Source organism: Hippocampus zosterae, chromosome 14, assembly GCF_025434085.1.
Source record: "Hippocampus zosterae strain Florida chromosome 14, ASM2543408v3, whole genome shotgun sequence".
In the NCBI taxonomy this organism is placed as follows: Eukaryota; Metazoa; Chordata; class Actinopteri; order Syngnathiformes; family Syngnathidae; genus Hippocampus; species Hippocampus zosterae.
The window spans coordinates 14,032,835-14,057,732 of NC_067464.1; the positions used below are offsets into that span (position 1 = coordinate 14,032,835).

The window sequence follows — 24,898 nt, forward strand, 5'->3', positions numbered from 1 at the left end:
TGGATCTGTAGCGTCTGCCTGAGGGGAGTGGCTGAAAAAGGTGGTGGGCAGGGTGCGGGGGATCCAGGAGGATTTTCCGTGCCCTTGTCTTGATTCTTGCAGTGTGCAAGTCCTCAAGAGTGGGTAGGGCGGTGCCAACGATTTTTTCTGCCGTCCTAACTGTCCGTTGAAGTCGGATTTTGTCCTTTTTTGTGGCGGCCCCAAACCAAACCGTGATGGAAGAACACAGGATTGATTCGATGACTGCAGTGTAGAACTGTCGTAGCACCTCCTGTGGCAGGCCATGCTTCCTCTGCAGCCTCAGGAAGTACATCCGCTGCCGGGCCCTTTTCAGGATGGAGATGGTGTTGACTTCCCACTTCATGTCCTGGGAGACTGTGATTCCCAGGAACTTGAAGGTCTCGACGGTTGACACAGGGCAGTTGGATAGTGTGAGGGGCAACTGAGGAGAAGAATGTTTCCTGAAGTCCACGATCATCTCTACAGTTTTGAGCGTGTTCAGCCCGAGGTTGTGTCGGCCGCACCAAAGCTCCAGCTGCTCCACTTGTTGGCGGTACGCAGACTCGTCGCCGTCTTTGATGAGACCGATGACCGTGGTGTCGTCTGCGAACTTTATGAGTTTGACAGCTGGATCTGTTGAGGTGCAATCGTTTGTGTAGAGAGAGAAGAGCAGAGGCGAGAGGACACATCCCTGTGGGGCACCAGTGCTGGTAGTGCGTATTGATGATGTTGTTGCTCCCAGTCTCACCTGTTGTGTCCGTCCCGTCAGGAAGCTGAGGATCCACTGGCAGATCGTAGGGGACACACCGAGGTGGAGTAGTTTGGGGGTGAGGAGTTCCGGGATGATGGTGTTGAACGCAGAGCTGAAATCCACAAACAGAATCCTTGCGTAGGTCCCTGTGCTGTCGAGGTGCTCGAGGATGTAGTGCAGACCTATGTTGACTGCGTCTTCCACAGACCTGTTTGCCCGGTAGGCAAACTGGAGAGGGTCCAGCTGGGGTCCAGTGACGTTCTTTAGGTGATTCAGCACAAGGCGTTCAAAGGACTTCATGACCACAGACGTCAGGGCGACAGGCCTGTAGTCGTTCAGTTCCGATGTTGCCGATTTCTTGGGAACTGGGATGATGGTAGACTGTTTGAAGCAGGATGGGACCTCACACAGCTCCAGGGATCTGTTGAAGATTTGTGTGAAGACCGGAGCCAGCTGGTCAGCGCAGACTTTCAGGCAGGAGGGGGACACTTTGTCGGGCCCCGGAGCTTTCTTGATCTTTTGCTGCTTGAAGAGCCGTCTCACGTCCTGTTCGTGGATCTGTAGTGGAGAAAAAGAGGGTGGGGGGCTAGGTAGAGTGGTTTCTGGTAGAGGTGGGTGTGTGTGGGAAATGGGGGTGTCCTTTTCAAATCGGCAGAAAAACATGTTTAGTTCATTAGCAAGACCCTTATTGTTCACTGTTTGGGGGGATGGCATTCTATAGTTAGTGATTGCTTTCAGGCCATTCCATACAGATGCAGAGTCGTTAGCAGAGAACTGGTTTTTCAGCCTCTCTGCATAGCTTCTCTTTGCGATGTTAATTTCCTTTGTCAATTGGTTTCGGGCATGTTTGTACAGTGCCCGATCTCCACTTCTAAATGCGGCCTCTTTCTCTTTCCTGAGTTGCCTGAGTTTGGGAGTAAACCATGGCTTGTTATTGTTGAAGGAGCAGAATGACTTCGTTGGTACACACATGTCCTCACAGAAACTGATGTATGATGTTACAGTGTCTGTGTATTCATCCAGTGTGCCCGTTGAAGTTTCAAAGACGCCCCAATCAGTGCAATCTAAGCATTCTTGTAGAGCTAGCTTTGCTTCATCTGTCCATTTTTTCACAGTCTTAACAACCGGTTTAACACATTTGAGTTTCTGTCTGTATGTAGGTATTAAGTGGATTAAATTGTGGTCAGAAAGACCCAATGCTGCGCGGGCGACCGATCGGTATGCATTTTTGATTGTTGTATAGCAGTGATCTAGAATGTTGCCTTCTCTGGTGAAACAGTCTATGTGCTGCTTATATCTGGGAAGTTCACGGTTAAGATGTGCTCTATTAAAATCGCCCAAAATGATCAGGGGTGACTCTGGGTATTTTAGTTCGAGTTTGTTTACTTGTTCGGCTAGCGTTTGTATCGCCGTGTTAGCGTTAGCTTGTGGCGCAATGTAAACACCGACTAGTAAAAAGGAGGTGAACTCACGTGGCGAGTAGAATGGCTTGCAGTTTAAAGACAGCGACTCCAGGTCCGGGCTGCAGTGTGCGTCGAGCTTCGTGACATCAGTGCACCATTCTTCGTTGATATAGAAGCAAATCCCACCACCCTTCGATTTCCCCGATAGCTCCGTGTCGCGGTCGGCTCGGAGAAGGCGGAAGCCGGGTAGATGTAGCGCGGGATCTGGATGGCGGTCACTGAGCCAGGTTTCAGTGAAGCAGAGCGCAGCAGAACGTGCAAATGTTTTGTTGGTCTTTGTGAGGAGAATAAGTTCGTCCATCTTGTTTGGCAGAGATCGTAGATTAGCAAGATGGATCGATGGGAGCGGGGTTCGAAATCCGCGCTGCCTGAGCTTGACGAGCACGCCGGCTCGCTTCCCCCTCCTCCGGCGGCGTCTCCATGCTCCGTACAGCGCAGCCGCTCCGCTCGCGATTAGCTCCGAAAAACCTTGTGGATTTTCGTGTGCTGGTGAAAAAAGACCGAGCGTAGACTCCCCAATGCGCAGCAACTTTTCCCTCGTGTAAGTAAGCCGCTCAGGGTCGCCAAAAACAAACGAAAATAACAAAAACAGGGATAATACTAGGGAGCGTGTGACCGAGGCTGCCATACCTGTCGGCGCCTGATGACGAACCCTCCGTGTCTTTATCGTCCGCTGAGGCAGCTTCGGTTGGGGCATAGACTTGTACGATGGTTACTTTGGCATATCTGCTGTAGAGCCTTGCTGTAATAATCCGTTCATTCACCGGCTTCCATCCAATCAATGCTTTTGCTGCACTACTGGAGAGGATGATGCCGACTCCATGGGAATGGTGGTCTTGCTTCCCAGAGTACAGAAAAGTTGCTCCATCAACCATGAGGCGCCCTTGCCCCGTCCATCTCATTTCACTAACGCCTAAGATGTCCAGGCGATAGTCCCTCATATTCTTCAGCACCTGGTCCATGCGACCAGACTAGAACATTGTGCGCACATTCCAGGTGCCTACTCTGGTGTTGGTTTTGGTTCCAAAGATCGGGGTCATCAGGGGTCAGGCTTCCTGCTGGATTTCACCCGGCCCCGTCATAGATACATCCAAGGATGTGCCGTCTCTTCTTCGCCGTGGTTTACCGGAATGGCTTCCTCTCGTCGTTTCTGTAACAGGTTTTTGTTTTTACAGGGTGAGGTTGTTAACCTCACACCCAACCTCCAACCTGGAGGACCAGTTCGATGCAGTTTAACGTCATACTCAGGACACATTGTAAGGGTACCATCATTTTTTTCTTGTTGTTTAAAAAAAAACAAAAGGGACATATTATACACGAGTACACACAAAGAAAAGGTCACATTGTAAGGCAAGGCAAAACTATTTTATTTATACAGTATAGCACATTTCCATTTTATACACAAGGCAATAAGACACATCTACAAGCATTTACAAACACAAGATTGACACTGTTCATAAACATTAACAGAAGACTTTCAAAATATTTAAAAGTTAAGTAAAGAAACAAAAGTAAGTTTCTGAAATAACTACAAGAATAAATATCTTTTAAAATTATTTTTAGGACTTCATACATGGCGTGGGTAAGAAATCAAACTGTTTAACCTGAATTTAAAGCATTTACACTCGGGCTGACTTAATTTCTGTTCTAGTTATTTCTGAAAAATGTTATATCTTTTATTGACGCCTTGTTAAAATTACAAGGACTTGAATTACAATGATCATCTGTACAGGTCAAAATAAACTTGGGGTTAGTTTCACTCTTCACTTTTTTTCTTTAGGTTTTTTTTTTTAGGTCGACATGAAATGTTCTTAGTTTTAATAGGAACAACAGCATCCAGGGCATTAAAGAAATATACAAGTTGTCTGAATTTTGGGGATTATTTGTAATTCAAAGAACACAGAAACAATCTGGGATAGCCAAATCTGTTTCATCAACCGATGAAATGTCAACACCTTTAGAGATAATGAGATGAAGAACTTTGTGTTGGACTTTTTACATGTTGTGACAATCCAAAAGTAGCATGTGTAGTCTAAAGTTCTTTGCAATTTTTATCCAAAGTGTTGTCAATGTGAATGTAAAAAACTCCAACTATCAGCATTCATAGTCCGTATAGATTACTGAGAGCATTTATTCAATCCTCCATATTTCCCCTGAAACTAAGCTAAATGTTTCGTAAGTATTTCACCATAAATTCTATTTTAGATCGTCAAAACAACATTTTATATGAACATTTCCCGGCTAAATCTGCAAACAAAAGCTCTTTATACGACGTAATACGCTCAGGCGTTGCCGCTTAAAATTGGTCTTCTTAGACCACCGTAGACAGGACACTGTCACGACATAACACGATACAGTATTGTACATATACATACTAAACATGAAAGATGCCCAGAATATATTATTAGATTGTTTTTTTACACGTATATGTTAATATGTGATGATGTCAAGGCAGGTATAAACGGTTTTCGTTGCGTGTGTATTACTTTGACGTAACTGGGGGTAGAGTTCAGAATACAGTACTGATGATGATGTCATCGCCTAAAGATGGCTGAAGGGTGAGTGAGAAGTCACGTATTAGCTTTACTTTTAAAAGTTGTTTTAGCAACGGATATGTTTTCGGGAACATTAGCCGTAAAATTTGTTGCAACTTGCGCCGATATTATTATTGGATTAAACTGCTATGCACAAACTGCCGTTCTCTCTAATGTTCGAAATAATAACAGGAAGTGCGTTTGTTTACAAAATATAGCCTAGCAAACGTTCGTTTAGCCTGAATGTAATTCTCTCTACCAACATTAATCACCACTTATCGAACGAGTAAATGGAATTGTGCTTCATTTCTCTGTCTGGCGTGTTTATTGAACTAATCAAATTGCTGTGCAAATTCGTAAGTGACAGCATAGCGAGGCGTTTATTTTGCGAGACTGTTAGCCTTCTACCTCAAACTGCCAACAACCGTTAGCCAGTTCGTTGCAAGCTGAAGCGAATTCGGCGAGGTTATGCCCAATCTACGATGACTTCGGAGCAGGAAAGAGATTCCAGGGACATGAACATTTTGGTCCAGTTGTTTATTTGGCTAACGTGAATTATAATTTGCATCCGATGACAGAGAAAGCTGGTGGGGAGGCTGGCTTCATCAAAGCTTCCAGGCCGTCAAAGACAAGGTAACCATTTATTAACACACCATATTCAGGTCTAAAGTTGCTTGTCATTTTACCACCAAGTGTTACTTGTTTATGTAGATTGGTTGTATAACTTAGTGTCCAGGTTGTGGTTATTCAGAAGGTCTTTGAAGTTTTGCGTGAGCAATATGTCTGTCTTGGCAAGCATGTCTAAGGTTCTCTATTTACATTTTGACTTTTCTGTGCTGAGTTTGCTCGTGACCCCACACCACCTTTGTAAAGTTGTGATAGTTCATCTTTTGCCCACATTTCAAACACTACATGCACATTAAGTTATAGATGGCTTGTAGAGCTGAGGATGGATGGATAAACAGCTGACTTTCAGTGCATTATCAAGTATCAAGTACAACTTTATTGTAAAATGTGTTGTACAGCACAGATGAAATTTCCTCCCTCTTAAACAGACAACAGACAACAAGAGGAGCCGCTGCGGGTGGCCGCGCCAACATCAAAAGACCACTTAAGATAAAATGGGGGAAAAAAACACAACACATAAAACAGACAGTTTAGCCATCTTAGCCACTTTTCCTCCATTCACTCTGTGGTTTGAAGCAGTAATAGATGAAAGAGGAGCGAATCAAAGTGTTCTTTTCACCAGCGGATCAACGATGTCATGCTGAAATGTGCACAAGTCTGCTTTAGTACCATAATTGCCTACTGTGCCTGGATCTTTCTTCCAATTGTAATGTCTTTATTTTTATTATAGTCATCTGAGGCCTTGGAGTTTATCAAGCGAGACTTGACGGAATTTTCCACAGTAGTGCAGCATGACACAGCCTGTTCAATTGTGGCCACAGCCACTGCTGTCAAAAACAAGTTGGCGGTAAGTTGTTGCTTTTGTTTTTGTCCCTGCATCTGTTAGGACTGCACATTATATCGCAAGAATGTCATTGCGATAATGGCACATGCAGCATATCGCAACAATGTGCAATAAATCAATACTTGGATATGGAATTACATGCCTTTATCCAAATTTTTTTTTGCGTTCAAAATTGTGTGGCGGTCACCTCCAGCTAATTTTGTGCACTCCCCCCCCCCCCCCCCCCCCCCCCACCAGGCCGAATTGTATGCTCAACACAGCTTCAAGCCCCCCACGCCCCCAAGCTGTGCTTATTGAGGGATTGATGTCCATCTGCGGTAGCTTTGTATTTTAGCTGCAGATGCAGCGTTGTGCCACTATGAGGGCGCTATACCATATGACTCAGGTCACCAAGCTCCAGTATGCCTCTGTCCGTGTCCTGCGCACACGCTCGTCAAGTGCCGCCCCACAACACACCGCAAACTCGGGAGGCACGATAAATACCAGAATGACGACGTCTTGTCAATGCATCTAATGACATCAAAAAACAAAAAGGACGGCCATGGGTACGACAGTGTTGTGAAAGCCAACGAAGGCGGCTGCCCTGTTGAGAAAGGAAAAGTGCAGTCCTTCTGCCAGAGAGGAGCCAAGGGCTCAAACGATGCGATCCGATTTCACCATTGACATTGTGGGCACTTGGCGACCAACTTTTTAGCATCGTTGAGTTTTGTGGGCTACTCAGTCACTCGCCGCGTACAGTTTAGACTTCCGAGCCTCCGCTATCTTCTAAAACAGGCACATAATTGATTTTGCAGAAAATGCAGTTATTTTGAAGAAGTGTCTGCGCTGAACAACATGCTGAACTCTGAGCACAATGCCTTCTTCTTTCTAGGTTGAAGGCTCGTCAGAGACTACAGAGAAGGTGAAGAAGAGCCTCTCCAGCTTCTTAGGAGTCATAACAGACACACTCGCTCCACCCCCTGATAAAACCATAGACTGCGATGTTATCACGTTGGTGGCAACACCAGCTGGAACTACAGAAATCTACGACAGCTCGAAGGTGGATATTGAGTTGACATTTTATGACAGTTAACAGAAATGTTACAGTGTTGACAGTTCAACGTCCATTTTAAAGACTTTGCTCTCATTTTGTGTTTTTAATGTGAAACTAATTACAACTGTTGACTGATACTTCTAAGTCATGCCAGATTTTGTTTTACTCTGTGTTGACGTACTGTTTTCTATCAGAAATGTACATATATTGAAGAAAAAGAAAAAAAAAATCCCCTCACTGTCTGACTTGGTCAAACTCAACTTGTCTGGTTTTAGGTTCAGTTTGGATTACCAGTAACCTTATTTGCTCAATGCCAAAATAACGAGAAAATAATGTTTTTGGCATTTTTTTTCATTGAATTCCAAGTTGGCGTACATTTCATTAGTATATTTTTTGGTCCTTACAGGCACGGCTCTACAATCTGCAAGCTGATCCTGCCACATATTGCAATGAGCCTGATGGTAAGACATATACCCAGTAAATATGTGTAATTTAACTATTGTTACTCAATTTAGTTTCATCACATCAAATTTTCAACTGAAATGCCCTGAATTTGTTCCAACCCTCCTCAAAACACCTTAATCAATGAGCATCCTGAGTTAAAGTAGCTGTTTTCAGTTTCGGCATGTTCTTTGGACATTTTCTTTTTAGTAATAAAAAAAACTGATTGCTTTCACAGTATGCTTCAGATCATTGTCCATCTGCATTGTCAAGTGCTGTCCAGTGAGTTGTGAAGCTTTTGGATGAATATGAGAGGATAACATTGCCCCAGAGACTTCAGAATTCATTCTGCTCATTTTGTCAGAAAATAAAAAAGCAAATAAATAAATTAGAAGATAAGAAAGCCTTTATTTGTCTCACAATGGCGAAATAAACATTCATCCTGGCAATACCTAGAATACATTGTTTCAGAATATATATATTTTTTAAGGAGAGCTGCTACAAAATCACCTGAAGGTTCATTGAATGAACAGTTTTTGGATCCTTTGTGAACTTGTCAGCCTTGCTCAATATCTTTTGCACCAAGTTCTCTTGGACAAATCGTTACTTTGAACTCATTGTAGGTTTGAGGCGTTTTATGGAAACGTGTGCTGCGTTTGCGCATGTACTGCATGAATGTAGAAAACGTCATGACATCAAATGTGAGTCTTTGTTGTGCCTTCCATGAAGCTGCCTTGCTGTGGCACAATCGAAGGCGAGATCAGTGGGATTTTTACTGACCAGACGTCTTTGCTAATGGATGCATTCACACTTGTTCATATGTGTTCTTACACTTTATTTCCAACTGACTCTCCCAGGGCCCCCAGAGCAATTTGACAACTGGCTCTCCAACTTCAGTATGGACGATAAGAAAGGTGAAATCTCTGAGCTCTTGGTTAGCAGTCCCTCAATACGAGCACTTTACACAAAAATGGTACGTCGACTTTTGTGATGCTACCTCTTAATTTGTCTTAATAAAAAGCAATCTGGAGATGGGGTTTATTTTGTCTATTTTATTTCAAGGTTCCGGCAGCGGTTGCCCATTCGGAGTTCTGGCAGAGGTACTTCTATAAAGTATTTCAGCTGGACCAGGTAAATGTATCCATCAGTACACATCCTTTATGACCTCAACATCCTCTCATGCCCATTGCCAAGCTGCCGAGTTTGAATATGAGAAGCAACCCCCGCCCCTCTTGATGATGCTCTCAGATGGATGAAAATGGATGGATTTTTCTACCTAATGTATATTCCATAAATGCAATATTAATCAGAGTACAGCGTTTAGACTAGTGGGGGTGCATAGAACAGATTGTAAAGAACACTTTTGACTTCCCCCTTTTAGGCCCATGAGGTGGTTGAGTACATCACTTTGGGTTTTGCATGCTTTGAACTAAAATTTGGTGACTGCTGTTGTTGCTGAGGTGCTTTATGTGCTTAAGTGGTAATTTTATCGATTTCTCTTTCAACAATTTTGTGTTTACCGTGGTAATTTTGCCCATGATGATGTCATGTAAACGTGTACTTTCAATTGTAGTCTTTATTGCTGCCACTTGGCACCAACATTTGGAATGAAATGGAAAATGTTCACTAGAATTATATATCAGGTTTTAATCCACTTGGCGTGTCTGTAATTTGTTTGAACACTTGCTTTTAAGAACAGGATTGCATAATGTTGGTGAAATTGTTGCAGAACTTGTTTCTGTGCCGTTTTGCGTTGTCAGGAGGAGGCACGGCGAGTGGTGCTGAAGCAGCGGGCTGAACAGACATCCCACACAGAAGTCCTTGGCTGGGAGGAAGAGGAAGAGGGTATACTAGCAACAACTTACTCGTACTCCTTTTGAAACGAGACTCGCTCACACTACCTTGATGGGTTTCCTTTTTCTGTTAGATGACTTTGTTGGTACAGCATCCTCATACCCTCTCAACTTCACGCTCCCATTGGATTCAAGCACAGCACAGGAACCGGCACCGTCGATGACTCCCACAGCAACCACACAGCTGAGTAATACAAACCTGTCTCCTGGTGAAGAACGAGACGCCACCCTCTCAATTAGCAGTGACAGCGTCAGTCTGCCAACGCAGCTGGAGGTGCAGCCTGAGCAGCCCGTTGTCACCGAGCTGGTAACGAAGCTGACCGAGGTCACTGTGGACGATGTAGTAGATAAGATGCCAAAAGCGCAAAAGCCTGAGCAGACCTGTGACTCGGCTCCTCTGCCACAAATGGAAACTGGGACCCAGCCCGAGGTCACTGTGGATGCAGTGACATCGTGGGCCCCAAAAGTAGAGGCCGCAAAGGAGGATGGACCCCATGACCTGAGAGTGTTTGAGCTGAACTCTGACAGTGGCAAGTCTACACCTTCTAACAACGGCAAAAAATGTACATTCCCCACAGGTTTTATATATATATTTCTATATATTATTTAATGTTATTTTTTTAATTGTCATCAATATGTACTCTTCCGAATCATATTAATAGTGATGCATGCCTGCTAAATCTGTTTTAAAAGATGGACCAAACAAATTGTCATGAATTTGAAGGCCCTAATTCCTCTTATGTCCACCAGGTTCAAGTACTGATGTGAGCGAGGACTGGGAGAAAGACTTTGATCTCGACATGACAGAGGAAGAAGTTCAAATGGCGCTCTCTAAAATCGAAGCATCTGGAGAGGTTTGTCTCTTCGTCCCTCGAGAGTAGCTTATAAATTGGTGGCATGCTCAGGAGTTTTTATTTTTTTCCTTTGTTTGACCCAAGTTGGAAGAAGACTGGGAGAACTGGGAGTGAGAGGCCCTGCAGCACCAACCATGTCCACGCCATCTAAGCTAATTCTCTGCTGATGAACCATGCCTTAAATCTTTGTCCATGCCGTCACCTTGTCTTATATGTCCGTTGGAGATTTTCCAGCAGGGGTTTTGAACCAGTTTGGGAAACCTATTGGAAAGGGAGACAAGATTTAGGTAGGCCTCTCCTCCAGACACCATGACGTGACTATTTCTTGGAGTTACTTCGGAATGCAGAGCAGATGACACTCGTAAATAGGAGTTGTATGGAGGTTGTAATCAAGATCGATCGCAACAACGGAGGAACCCTTTCCTTTTTTGTTCTTTGTACTATGAGTTCATCATGTATGTTTTTGTTGGCTTAACGTTAGGTAAAAAGTAGCGGAAGTGCTGCTTGTCATCATTGTGAGCTAAAATACAACAGCAGTAATTTTGGATTATTATTATTATTAAAGAGCAATTATTAAGTCTACCCTTGCCCGCCTTTATTTGACTTGCTTTTTATGCAAATATCAACAGACCCGAGCGAAAATGTACACCCTTAGTTTTTGTGCATTTTTGTTACAACCTCTAATTTAAGTCCGTTATTTATCTGAATTTTTCAAAATAAAATCTTAAATCTTGGCATGCGCATAACTACTCAACCCAGTCCAGTACTTGGTAGAGCCACTTTTTTTGGCAATCATGGCTACAAATCGTTTTTGATAAGCCCCTGTTCCAATTTTGACAGACACATGTCGACCAGTGCAGGTTTTGCTCACATATTTAGCACCAACCAGCTTTCTCTGCATTCGGATGGAGTGGTTGGTTTGAAAGATGTTCTGGGGGCCACAAGTATTGTACGTGTTTAATAGCAGCAGCTGTGATGCGTACAATAATTGTAGTTTCTCAGGTGGCTCATCACGGGGTGGCTAAGGGACGAGTGGTACTGCACATTTCTGAGATTGCGGGTTTCAAATCCAGGTTCCCACTTCCCTGTGTGGAGTTTGCAGGTTCTCTCTATACTTGCCGGAGGATCCTCTCACAGTTTAAAAACATACACAATAACATGAACAATTGAAGACTCAATATTGTCCTTATGTGTGAACAGTTGGGTATCAATTTGTGCCATGTGGCTTTCTGGTGACCCGTTGAGACTCATCTCTTACCCGAAGCCATATTGGATCATTAGTGGTGCGAGTGAGCAGTATCAAACATGGATGGGCGTATCTGAGGAATAAAATAAAGATTAAAGTCAGACACAGAAATTCTCATGAAGTGGTTCGGGAATTGCATGCCAGCAATTTAACATGCAAAATGTTGTAGCAGTTATGTGATTGGACAATGTATTGAACATCTGTGATTGACAGTACCGTTTCTGTTGTTCCATCTTAAAGCTGTCACATCATTTTTACTTTGAGTTGCTTTCAGTAGGAATTCTCAATTGTTCATGCCATTAAAAGTTTCATGGCGTACTAAGTTTCATTTTTCTTGCACCATGAAATTATCCAGATGCTCTTTGTTGTTAAAATGAAACAACCGGAGATGACTGGAAACATACGGTAAAGAATGGGGGGGGGGGGTTCCATTCTAGTGTAAAAGATGTACAGGAAGTTGCCACTCATACCAAAGTTCTTTCCGCATCCTCTGTATTCTAAGTATCTTGGGAGGACGAAACTGATCAAAATCATGAAGCAGGCAATTTATATACCGGACACTTTTCAATTACGTAAACAGGCGGTAGGTTTACAATTCTACTTTTATATAAGACAGTAATTCTTAGAATTTCATAGATAGGTATTTGTCATTATGTAAACAAAAAAGTGCAAGAAATAACTTCCAAACTTTTTTCCTCAGTAACATGATAGAAAACATGTGCCACACAATTTTAAAATGTCTTTTCGGCGGCAAATAACAACTGAAATAAAGTGTGCACACCCTCTTATAACTTGCATGTGGCTTTTCAGAATTAACCAATCAAGTTTAAACTCATGTCAAATGAAAGTCGGCATACATCTGCCAATATTTATTCTGAAAGTTCAACCTTGGTCTCACAGACCATTAAAAAACCTCTCAAACATATGGAAAATGTTTTATGAAACCAACTTCGAACTTTTTGGCCATCATTCCAAGAGTTAAATTTGACTGAAACACAACACTACTCCTCACCAAAAGAACACCACACTTATATAAAATAATCATGGCGGTCTTTGTGCAGTTTGTTTTAGCTGGAAGCGGGCCTTAAAAGTGTTGGGTATAAAAAAAAAACATTCAGGCCAACACCAGTCGAACCAAAACCTTCTCTTCAAACAATTTTAAAAATTTGTTTATCCTGGCCTTGTTTTTTTTCTCCACTTAACAGGAGCGTGTCGATTTACAGCCACTGTCCTTCCTCCCCACATTTCTTTGGCAATTTAGAAGCGGTTCATTTGCGTGCTATTGACTGATTTTTGATTCTAAGGGTTGTTTGAGTGTTGCAGGATCAAAGTACTGTACATATGTCAAAATACGAGCACGCATTAGCTACCGTTGTTTGCATACAGAAACATGCTAATATTTATTTTACCCAATGAAATGTGCAAAACATATCTGTCGATTTTCCGTAACAAACTTAGACGTACATCCTACTCCTTTGAACATAATAACTGTGTTGAATTATGACTGATTTCTCTTTCCTTTTTACTATTTTACTTACCGGTACCTTACTTTCTGTCAAATTATGACTGTGTATGCTTTATGTTCAATAAACAAACAAAAACGAAAAACGTACATTTATTTGTACGGTTTGAAAGCGCCAGAGTTAAACCATCAATATGGGTTTCCTTGGATGGAATTTATTAGATTTGTTCGTGATTTTCGCGGTCCTTATACAAGTGTTTCGAGTCTCTAATCCCTCATTGTGTCCGAGGACCGGCAATCAGAGGCCAAGGCCAAGGACAAAAGACTTGACTCCGAGGCCAAGGCCGAGGACCAAGGACCGCTCCTCGGTCCTCGACCTGGTCCTCGAGGCCAAGGACCGGCTCGAGGAACACATTGTGTTTTTTTTCTCCCCCTCTCACTCCCTTGTGCTTTCTTTCTGACTTCCGAGTTGAGTGAACACTGACGCGTTTGGCTGCCGCTGCTCAACCCGTGTTGTGTTTTATTGTTTTTGTTATTGTAAAGTGTCCTTGGGTGTCTTGAAAGGCGCTTATAAATAAAATGTATTATTATTATTATCTCTACTGGATACTAAGGCGTTTTAACGCAAAAAAACGACCATGTATAGTAAGGCGTTTTTAGACGAAAAAAATGACCATGTATAGAAAGGCGTTTTTAGCCGATAAAAACGACCATTTATAGTTAGCCGTTTTTAGCCGGAAAAAAACGACCATGTATAGTAAGGCGTTTTTAGCCGGGGAAAAAAAACGGTGCAAATGGTTTTCTTGATTGGCTGTCATCCGGGCGAGGGTGCCCCCTCCCCTCTGCTTATGGCCAGAAGACCGGGGGAGGCTCCAGCACAACCACCCGACCCCAACCTTTGTGAGTACAAGGGGACGAGAAAATTGATGGGAGGGTGGACGGACTGCACCCATGCCAGCAAGAAGAGATCAGGCTGGAGTGGGATTTGAATCCTGGACCTCTGCATTTGCACTCCAACGCAATAACCAGTGGGCCACCGAGCCAGCCCTGTATATCACTCAAATGTATAAATGAAAGCATAAAACTCTTAAAATAAAAAAAAAGCAAAACAACACATTAAAAGTCATGATACTCCTAATTCTCTGTGTTGTCATTTCTTGCTCTTGTGCAGCTTTCTTGGCTTCGATCTTCTCCACCTGTTCCTGTCGGAGAAAGGGGATATGTTATCTGAATATCTCAATCACAACAGGACATTTCCTGAAATGTCATCAAGTCACAAAAGGATTTTTGCATTTTTGGCCCAAAAAAAACGACCATTATCGTAAGTCGTTTTTAGCCGAAAAAAACGACCATGTATAGGAAGGCGTTTTTAGCCGAAAAAAACCCCGACCATGTATCGGAAGGCATTTTTAGCCCCCAAAAAACGACCATGTATAGTAAGGAATGTTTAGCGTCAAAAACGACCATGTATAGTCAGGCATTTTTAGCCTAAAAAAAAACGACCATGTATAGTAAGGCATTTTTAGCCCCCCCAAAAAACGACCACGTATTGTAAGGCATTTTTAGCCCCAAAAACGACCATGTATAGTCAGGAATTTTTAGCGTCAAAAATGACCATGTGTAGTAAGGCATTTTTGGCCGAAAAAAACCCGACCATGTATATATAGTAAGGCGTTTTTAGCCCCCCCCCCCAAAAAAACGACCAGTATAGTAAGGCATTTTTGGCCGAAAAAAACCGACCACGTATAGTAAGGCTTTTTTGGCCGAAAAAAAAAACGACCATATATAGTAAGGCGTTTTTAGACCAAAAAAAAACGACCATATACAGCACAGCGTTTTTAGCCGGAAAAAAAACGACCATGTATATAGTAAGGCGTTTTTAGCCGATAAAAAACAACCATGTATAGTTAGGTGTTTTTAGCGGGAAAAAACAACCATGTATAGTAAGGTGTTTTTAGCAACAAATAAAAAAAACGACCATGTATAGCACGGCGTTTTTAGCCGATAAAAAACGACCATGCATAGTAAGGCAATTTTAGCCCAAAAAAACGACCATGGCAAGGAGTTTTTGGCCAAAAAAAACGACCATATATAGTAAGGCATTTTTAGCCCCCCAAAAACGACCATGTATATATATGCCGTTTTTAGCCGAAAAAAACGACCATGTATAGTCAGGTGTTTTTAGCTGAAAAAAAGACCGTGTATAGTAAGGCATTTTTAGCCCCTAAAAACCGACCATGTTGTGGAAATTGTAGCAACGCGAAGAAAGCGACATTTCTCACGTTCGCACTCAGAGAGAGTGTGTCATTTTTTTATTAGCACAAACAGCAGCAAAACTTCCCGCGCCAACGAGACCCGCCGAAAGTCGGTTTCCATAGAAACCAGCAGATAAACATGGCGGTCCTTGAAGGGACTGCAATTATTTCTACCCCGTTACCAAATCGTGAACTCTCTGACACGCATATGCAACATTGCATTCACACGTTTGCAGTTGGTGGTGAATTATGTATATAGAAGTCACTACAATGTATAGTAAGGCTTTTTAACCCGAAAAAATGGTAGTAAGGCATTTTTGACCGAAAAAAAACAGAACGACCACGTATAGTAAGGCGTTTTTAGCCCCCCAAAAAACGACCATGTATAGTAAGGCATTTTTAGCCCAAAGGAAACGACCATGTATAGTAAGGAATTTTTAGCCCCCAAAAAACGACCATGTACAGTAAGGCATTTTTGGCCGAAAAAAAACGACCATGTATAGTAAGGCATTTTTAGCCCAAAGAAAACGACCATGTATAGTAAGGCATTTTTAGCCCCCAAAAAAGGACCATGTATAGTCAGGCGTTTTTAGCCGAAAAAAACGACCATGTATAGTCAGGTGTTTTTAGCTGAAAAAAAGACCGTGTATAGTAAGGCGTTTTTAGCCCAAAGAAAACGACCATGTATATAGTAAGGCATTTTTAGCCCCCAAAAAACGACCAAGTATATTAAGGAGTTTTTGGCCAGAAAAAAACGACCATGTATAGTAAGGCATTTTTGGCAGAGAAAAAAAAAACGACCATATATACTAAGGCGTTTTTAGCTGAAAAAAAACAAACATGTATAGTAAGGCATTTTTAGCCCCCACAAAACGAGCACATATAGTAAGGAGTGTTTAGCGTCAAAAACGACCATTTATAGACAGGCATTTTTAGCCTTAAAAAAATGACCATGTAAAGTAAGGCGTTTTGATACATGGTCGTTTTTTTGGGGGCTAAAAATGCCTTAATATACATGGTGGGTTTTTTTCGTCTAAGAACGCCTTACTATACACGGTCTTTTTTTCAGCTAAAAACACCTGACTATACATGGTCGTTTTTTTCGGCTAAAAACGCCTGACTATACATGGTTGTTTTTTGGGGCTAAAAAGGCCTTGCAATACATTGTTGTTTTTTTGGGGTTGAAAATGCCTTTCTCTACATGGTCGTTTTTTCGGGTTAAAACGCCTTACTATAAATGTTTTTTTTTCCGTTGAAAAACGCCTAACTATACACAGTCGTTTTTTTTGGGGTTCAAACGCCTTACTATCCATGGTCGTTTTTTTCCCGGCTAAAAACGGCTTACTAAACATGGTCATATTTGTTCGGCTAAAAAAGCCTTACTATACATGGTCGTTTTTTTCGGGTTAAAATGCTTTACTGTACATGGTCGTTTTTTGGGGCTAAAAATGCCTTACTATACATGGTCGTTTTTTTTTTCCAGCTAAGAACGCTGTGCGATACATGGTCGTTTTTTGGGGGCTAAAAAGGCCTTGCAATACATGGTTGGTTTTTTTGGGTTGAAAATGCCTTTCTCTACATGGTCGTTTTTTCGGGTTAAAACGCCTTACTATAAATGTTTTTTTTTTCCGTTGAAAAACGCCTTACTATACACAGTCGTTTTTTTGGGGTTCAAACGCCTTACTATCCATGGTCGTTTTTTTCCCGGCTAAAAACGGCTTACTAAACATGGTCATATTTGTTCGGCTAAAAACGCCTTACTATACATGGTCGTTTTTTTGGGGGCTAAAAATACCTTACTATACATGGTGGGTTTTTTTCGTCTAAGAACGCCTTACTATACACGGTCTTTTTTTCAGCTAAAAACACCTGACTATACATGGTCGTTTTTTTCGGCTAAAAACGCCTGACTATACATGGTTGTTTTTTGGGGCTAAAAAGGCCTTGCAATACATGGTTGTTTTTTTTGGGTTGAAAATGCCTTTCTCTACATGGTCGTTTTTTTCGGCTAAAAACGCCGTGCTATACATGGTTGTTTTTTGGGGGCTAAAAACGCCTTTCTATACATGGTCGTTTTTTTGTTGAAAAACGCCTTACTATACATGGAATTTTTTTTTCGTCTAAAAACGCCTTACTATACACGGTCGTTTTTTTTTTCCGGCTAAAAACGGCTTAGTATACATGGTCATTTTTTTCGTCTAAAAACGACTCATCGTTCACTTCAAAGAGCCGAAAACCTCAGGCCTGCTCCTGAATTATTTACATTTTTGCAACATTTGTTTATAATTGTATGTATATGTTTGTGTTATTATCATATGCAATTGAATAAGTAGACCATTTCAGAATTCGAAATTTGGGACTCTCTCGATGCATAATGGGACTCGTACTTTACTGATCAGCGAGTGCCTGGGACTCGCTGCTGGTAAACTGCAGAGATTATCGCTTTTTCTGGACTCAGTGATTGACTTCTATGCAAAGTCATTTCACAACTTGTCTTCCGTGCCATGTCAAGCCTGTTCAGTGTTGATTTACTTCACATTAAGAAACTACTGCACTAAAACATTCATTCATAAATGTATATCATGATGGAGGGGTGTTGCAAATCATGAAGACCTGCCAAGTGGTATGATAGCATTGTTTTATACATGTCCTCGGCTAGGCCTCAGCTTCAAAATCAGTCCTTGGTCCCTGGTTTTGGAGGCAAGTCCTTGGTCCTTGGCCTTGGCCTCGGAAAATTTTTCAAGTCCTTGGCCTTGGTCTTGGCCTCGGGTTGCCGGTGCTTAGACACAACACTGACTGTTTCATTCTAGAACAGAGAAGGGTGCGTCTGTCCAAAATTGACTGCACCATCCCAAATGAAGCGCGTGAGGTCGCTGTTGTTCCAGTTTGGCCGAATTCGCCACTGTTCTGTTGATGGCTTCTGTCACGCAGACGTGGATTAACCACGTTCCGCCATCGGCGGTGTTTTATTTATGCAAATTGTTTTCACACCGAATCTCTCCTCATTAAACTCAAATAGGATTCAGCCAACCATCGTCCAGATTCTCCATGTGGCTTTTGCATTTACAGCATTTGGGCTAACATAAACCATCGCAGAAGGACTCGTGTGCAATTACAATACGCATTCTCTGCATTCTCATCATTATTATTTTGATTAGCTTATTTTGTCATTCGAATTTAGATCAGTGATTGTTGGCTGGATTCATGAATAACAAGTGTGGTGATGAATATTATAGAGAACCTTGATCTGTGACCCCATGATGGGTTTCATCAAGACGATTAGGCATGGAGCAAATATATTTCCTCCAGACGTCTTATAAAGAATTGTGTACAGGCTGAAAAGGTCAACTGAACAATTTCCAGTTGGTAACTAATAAGCGGAAAGTGTATGCTTGTTTGCATGCTCGTTTATATGTAATTATTTTATGGCTCCTTTAGTCCCACACCAGGTCCTTCACAGATGTGTGGTAATAGCTTATGCACATGTTGCCATAACTGGACCCCAAATTACACACACACACACACACACACACACACACACACACACACACACACACACACACACACACACACACACACACACACACACACACACACACACACGCACACACAAACACACACCGCATATATATTACAGTCTTTCTCACTCAGTTCTCACTTTTACTCCTTAGTCAGCAGAAAGGCTACAAAGGAATTTCCTGTTGAAGCCCACCACCCACCCAAGCTTGTCTTTGTGTGTCTGTGTGTGTTTACACGGACCACTAGCAATTGCCAATATCATGCATGGATCATTTGGGCAAACAAAGACGGGGGGGAAGAGATATACATCCCTCTGGAGGAGCATTCCTCATAATCCACTGTTGACAGACCACTTCCTGTATCCCGTTCTCACCTACCATGCCGTCCCACAACCATAATGTCCCAAACTACATCTCTCACACACAAAAGACACAGACAAACCACAAAGTGTCAGGATGAGATCATTGTCTTGAGAGCACGTATTATTCTCGATACCCTAAAGGGAGAAACCCTGTATACCCCCCCCCCCCCCACCCTGCCTTTCAATAAGCACAAAAGACTCGCTCTGAGGAAAGAGGCAGACACCATTGGAATGTGTTGCTAGGGATTCTATAACTACTGGTCTCTGAATTCACTCATTTCATCAGCGCGCTTGTCTCTGTTATGACCCCACACCCTTTTCATCCATTCGAAATACGCTCCTTATATTCGGTTCCTCCAACCTATCATATACAATTGCATTTTCCGCCGAGCAGGAAGTTAAAACGGACACATTTGTGTTTAATGCATGCCCAAACTGCTGATCTACCACTGACAAAATAAAATGTTCCAAGGACACTTAAGACGTCACTTTTTTCCATGACAAAGATTTGTCTTTTCCCAATGTCTTGTGGTGGGAACTTGCCACTTTGTTTGGATGAAGCAGTGTCTGGGAGGAATGCTTGGATGAGGAGGGGGATGCAGTGGGGGAAGTATGATAACGCCCACCCCATTCAGATTTATGTTCAAAATGAGGGGCTCCTCTGGTGCACATAAGGGGACGAACAGACTACTCTGCGCAAGCCAAAGCAAATGTTTAGTCACTCAACCTTTCCCCATTCTTTACTTCTGCTTTTCTCCTCCGCGCCATCTTCTGGGAAAGTGAGCTGGAGTTCCCTTGTGGCTGTCTTTACACAGCTCAACATGTTTTCACGTTTCAGTCTTCAACTAGTGTGCGAAGAGCAGCTGCACTATGGAGGTTTCCTCTTCTAGCCATATACTGCGCTTTCAACTCGATGAAGCTACTTTTCACAAAGACCAGTTGGTAAAACATGGGAATGTGATGATGTGTTTTATCCTTTGTTCCTATTTTACTCCCATTGATTTACAATATCTTTTCAAAGTGGCCGGTCTGCTGCGCTTTTAGCTAGCTATGTTTTACACTTAAATTACATGTTATCTATTTGATTGATTTGACCTTGCTCATTTAAATCCCCTGAGGGTAATTCTATGCTTCAGACATTGAATTGTATGCATTACACCACACAGAGGTCCAAAACACATACATTGCAGGCAAGAAAGGATGTTGGAGTAATGTCGGCCACGTACAACCTCCCCAGACTGAAGGATGTTGCGGGCAGCAGAATATCTCCAGTGAAGAAAATAGGGCCCATCGATCCATCAATCCATCCATTTTCTGAACCGCTTTATCCTCACAAGGGGTGCGGGGCATGGTGCAGGCTATCCCAGCTGTGTTCGAGCACTAGGCGGGGGACACCCTGAACCGGTTGCCAGCCATCGCAGGGCACACAGAGACGAACAACCAACCGCAATGGGACAATTTCGAGTGTCCAATCAGCCTGCCATGCATGTTTTTAGAATGTGGGAGGAAACCGGAGTACCCGGAGAAAACCCACGCAGGAAAGTGGAGAACATGCAAACTCCACCCAGTGTAGTTTTGTGGTATGCCTCATTTCATAATATAAACAAACAGCTAAGGAATAATCACACGCACATACACACACCCACAAGCAATTTTAACCCTCTAACCATTGCAGTGCTTTCCTGTGAATTTCGAATTTCCAGATAGACTGACGAAGAAAAAAAACCTCCCTTGTACGCAGTAGCGTCAAAAAGCTCTTCAAGAACACTCATAGATGAAGCAAAAGGTCTGGTGAGGACTAGTGTTGAACTCAGTGTGGTTGTTTTAAAATAGACCAGCCTGTCACCGTACTGCCAGTGTGTGATGTAAGGTTTCTGCCTGCTTTCACATATTTTATTCATCCCTTTCTTTTGGTTGGTTTCCCACAGTGATTTGACACTTTGAAATAGCCAAGCAACAATTAAATGTATTGCCGAGGAAACTTTCACGTAGTATTTTGTGAACCTGCTTCCACTTTTCCTGAAATTGGGACACGTTCCAATGCCTGGGGTTGATTTGAATCACATTCGTGAGTTTTAACCCTCAGAAGGAAAGTCTAAAGTCGATATGTTCCAACTGGTAATGGACTCTATGCACGCTGCGCTTGCAGGGTTGGTTTAAAGTGGCGTGTTGACTCGCAGAGAAAGGCAGAGTGACAACAATGAGCACGGCAAACTAGTCAAAAGTCACTCGCTGTCTGCTAGTATTCATTAATGTGATCATGAATGCACTGCATTCGCTTTCGGATTGCACAGAAAAAAAAAGAACTGCCTTAGTTCATAATAAAACAATTTGAACTTCCCGGCTGAATTTCCAGGCATATCGAGAAGGACAATGATACGATATGTACATTATTTGTTAACGCATTCAGTACCAGCCTTTTTTCTCCAATTGGCAAAGCCATTTTTGACAATTTTTCATAATTTTTGAAGGCATACAGAAAATTGAGTTGTCTAGCTATACCTCCCAAAATAAAGGAGGAAAAAAATAGGGGAAAATACAATTTCCACTTCTTACTATTCTTTAGTAAACAGCAGTTGGTAAGTTTCTTGAAAATTTTCATTTCCAAGAAAAATTCTGAGAAAAAGAGTTTGTTTTTTTTGAAAGGATGCATTTCATGCTCAACCTTCACTTAATGCTATTTTTTTTATTTGTGAAACCTCAAATATGTAAATGTTGCCTTCTTACTAAATAACAACATCAGGCTAAAAAAAAATCAGGCTACGAAAATAGAGCCCAAAATTTCAATACACATACTAAACTGTCCGTAGGTGTGATTGTGGACGCGAATGGCTGTTCGTCCATACGTGCCTTGGGATTGGCTGTCAACCAGTTCAGGGTGTCCCCCGCCTACTGCCCGAAGACAGTTGGGATAGGCTCCAGCACGCTGGATGGACAAAAAACCCGAATAATGTTTGTGTTCCTGTCTAATGTGTTGAAACCTGACGGCAGCTTTGAATGGCATGAAATTTGGCACAAATATAGACAAACAAGTCAAGTCAAGTCAAGTAAACAGTATTTATAGAGCACTTTCAAACAGCCATCGCTCCATACAAAGTGCTGGACATGGAGCGATTTAACATACACAATAAACAGTAAGACGAAATGGTAATAAAGGCGGTAGAAAGCACCAAGCAGTAAAATCATGCTGAGTCGAACGCCAAAGAATACAAGTGGGTTTTGAGGAGGGCTTTAAAGATGGGCAGCGAGGAGGCTTGCCGAATGTTCAGTGGGAGGTCATTCCAGAGAGAGGGACCAGCAACAGAAAAGGCTCGATCCCCTCTGAGCCTCAGTTTAGTTCTTGGTACTTCTAACAAAGACTGGTCCACAGACCTGAGGCGCCGGGCAGGTGTGTAGGGGCGGATGAGCTCAGAGAGGTAAGGTGGCGCGAGATTATTTAAAAAAAAGAATTCGAATATTGTGGTAAGCTTGTCGACCTAACAGTGAGGGGGTCGTGGGTTCAATTCCGGCTGCGGCCCTCCTGTGTGGAGTATGCATGTTCTCCCCGGGCCTGCGTGGGTTTTCTCCAAGTACTCCGGTTTCACATTTACAAAACATGCATGGCAGTCTGATTGAACACTCTAAATTACAGGTGTCAAAGTCAAGGCCCGGGGGCCAGATCCGGCCCCCCACATCATTTTATGGCAGCCCGCGGGAGCAAATCATGTGTGTCACCTTTCAAGATTTTTGCTGAAATCTGTACCAAAATGTCAAATTGTCACGGGTAATAAATGACTTTGAGATTTGGCACCAGCCCTCCGAGGGAAGCCGTAACTCCGAAGTGGCTCGCGACACAAAAAAACCCCCTGCTCTAAATAGTCCCTAGGTGTGAGTGTGAGCGTGTGATGGTTGATCGTCTCTGTGTGCCCTGCGATTGGCTGGCAACCGGTTCAGGGTATCCCCTGCCTACTGCCGGAAGACGGCTGGGACAGGCTCCAGCACCCCCGCGACCCTTGTCAGGATACAGTGGATCGCAAAAAGGATGGATGGAGTACGAGGATGTCCAATTTGAAATTGCTTCAAATTCCTTCCAAAAACGGATTTCCAAAGTCAAACTTGCATTGAATGTTTCTCTATCTTTATTCAGGCCTTGCAAAATGGTGAAATGCCTTTCTGACTTCACTCTGCTGATGCTGCGTCTCACCAGCCAAACCTGCTGATCCTGGCACGGCAGGTCTTGGAGAACTCGCCTCCGACACACCATCCCAATCCAGGGGATCCGATTGACTCTGTGACAGCGCCATCTGCCCCTTGACAAGATTACACAGAGCACAGGGGCAAGATATCCTCAGGCGCAGCAGATTAAATATGAAATATAGGGCAGGAATAGTTGAGTCACTACATGTCTAGATTTGGTCCGAGCATATCCCACTGCTTTATTGTATGTCACTAAAGCCTTTTATCCAGGGATGCACCTGGATTTTGAATCTGTTTTATCCGTTTTACGGTATGTACATCGTTCACGGCAATATCAATCCCACTCTCCCCTTTAAATTGGAACAAATGTTCTCTTCCCTTGGGCTGCTTGTTTTCAAAACTTGTTGGGGGTTTATTTGCACTAAAAATAGGAAACGGCGAGAGAGATGGAGGAACAGCGAAGAAGGAACGAAGACAACCACTTAGTCAAAAAATGGTTGATACGGAAAATGTGCCCTCCTTTCCTCTCCCCGGTCCATGTATACTGGATTTTTTTGGAGTGGCTGCAAATCAGTAGGATACACTCCCAAGTCTTCCAGTATAACATTCAAGTGATAGTTGTAAATCTTACCATAGTTTTTTTAATGGAGTTTGAAATGTTAAACTGCAAACATTGTGTTGATTGTTAAGTACAGTATTAAAAACAGAGGATCTGTAGGTCCCCAAATACGGCATTTGAATGGAATTCCATGAACCACTATGTGAATGAGAGTACTCATCACACTGAATGTGTGTGTAGGAGGAATGCTTAAGTGTGGGGGGGGGGGGGGGGGGGGGTTGGACAGTGTTGCGTATGTGTTTGTTGGTTCTATCCAAAAGAACTTTCCTTACTTTCCTTGAAACAATACAGATTTCCACCATTTGGCCTGCATCCAAGAATTTTGTGTCTGTGCTTCTTGTCAGTTCACATCTCTTGCTTTGTGTCTGTTGTGGTCGGATCTTCAGCGCCAATCTGTTACGCACGTGAAAACAATGCCAGGTATGGCAAACGTGTCATGTTTTACTCTGACTGGTTCATATTAGTGCTTTTGCGGTTCCCACTTCCTGGCTGTACTGTTCTTGACTCATCAGGTTTTTCGCTTCTTTTTAACTGCTCTTCACATTCTTTTCCCGTTCCGCAAACTGCGCATCACATTTCCATGAATGTTTCAGCTCATCCTCGCGGGTCCGCCATTTGACCCCTCTCTTTTCGTCCCTCCCGCCTCCGCCTTCTGACTACCTCTGGCTCATTAGGCCTGGATTCCCAAGCTGTTTTCACTGAGTGCCCATTTATGGATTACTCACCAAGAAATCATGTGGCACAATTGAATTACTAGCTGTTACAGAGGCCTCACTTACTGCTGTGGCATCTGGAAAATGCGCTTTTTAAAAGGACCATTCCCAGCCAAAATGTCCATGATCCCAGCATACAAAGAGTCT

At 42.7% G+C, this 24,898-nt stretch overlaps 1 protein-coding gene and 1 long non-coding RNA gene across 3 annotated transcripts in view; one reads left to right on the forward strand and one right to left on the reverse strand.

The window, feature by feature from the left end:
• Nucleotides 1-4,533: 4,533 nt before the first annotated feature.
• Nucleotides 4,534-11,964, forward strand: bsdc1 (BSD domain containing 1). 2 transcript variants are annotated; one of them, XM_052086686.1, is made up of 11 exons: nt 4,534-4,772; nt 5,327-5,381; nt 6,106-6,222; nt 7,091-7,258; nt 7,659-7,713; nt 8,551-8,666; nt 8,756-8,824; nt 9,454-9,538; nt 9,621-10,076; nt 10,297-10,400; nt 10,485-11,964. In XM_052086686.1, exons 1-11 carry the CDS (start codon nt 4,762-4,764, stop codon nt 10,512-10,514), a joined length of 1,266 nt encoding a protein of 421 aa, XP_051942646.1. In that variant the 5' UTR covers nt 4,534-4,761; the 3' UTR covers nt 10,515-11,964. The 2 variants fall into 2 exon arrangements, with proteins under 2 accessions (XP_051942646.1, XP_051942645.1); XM_052086685.1 differs by having other exon boundaries at nt 4,535-4,772; nt 9,621-10,109.
• Nucleotides 11,965-13,307: 1,343 nt separating this feature from the next.
• Nucleotides 13,308-24,898, reverse strand: part of LOC127615142 (uncharacterized) — a 54,137-nt gene continuing 42,546 nt past the window's right edge. Inside the window, exon 2 of the long non-coding RNA XR_007966828.1 lies at nt 13,308-13,710. This is a non-coding gene — a long non-coding RNA (uncharacterized LOC127615142). The remainder of the gene's footprint in view (nt 13,711-24,898) is intronic.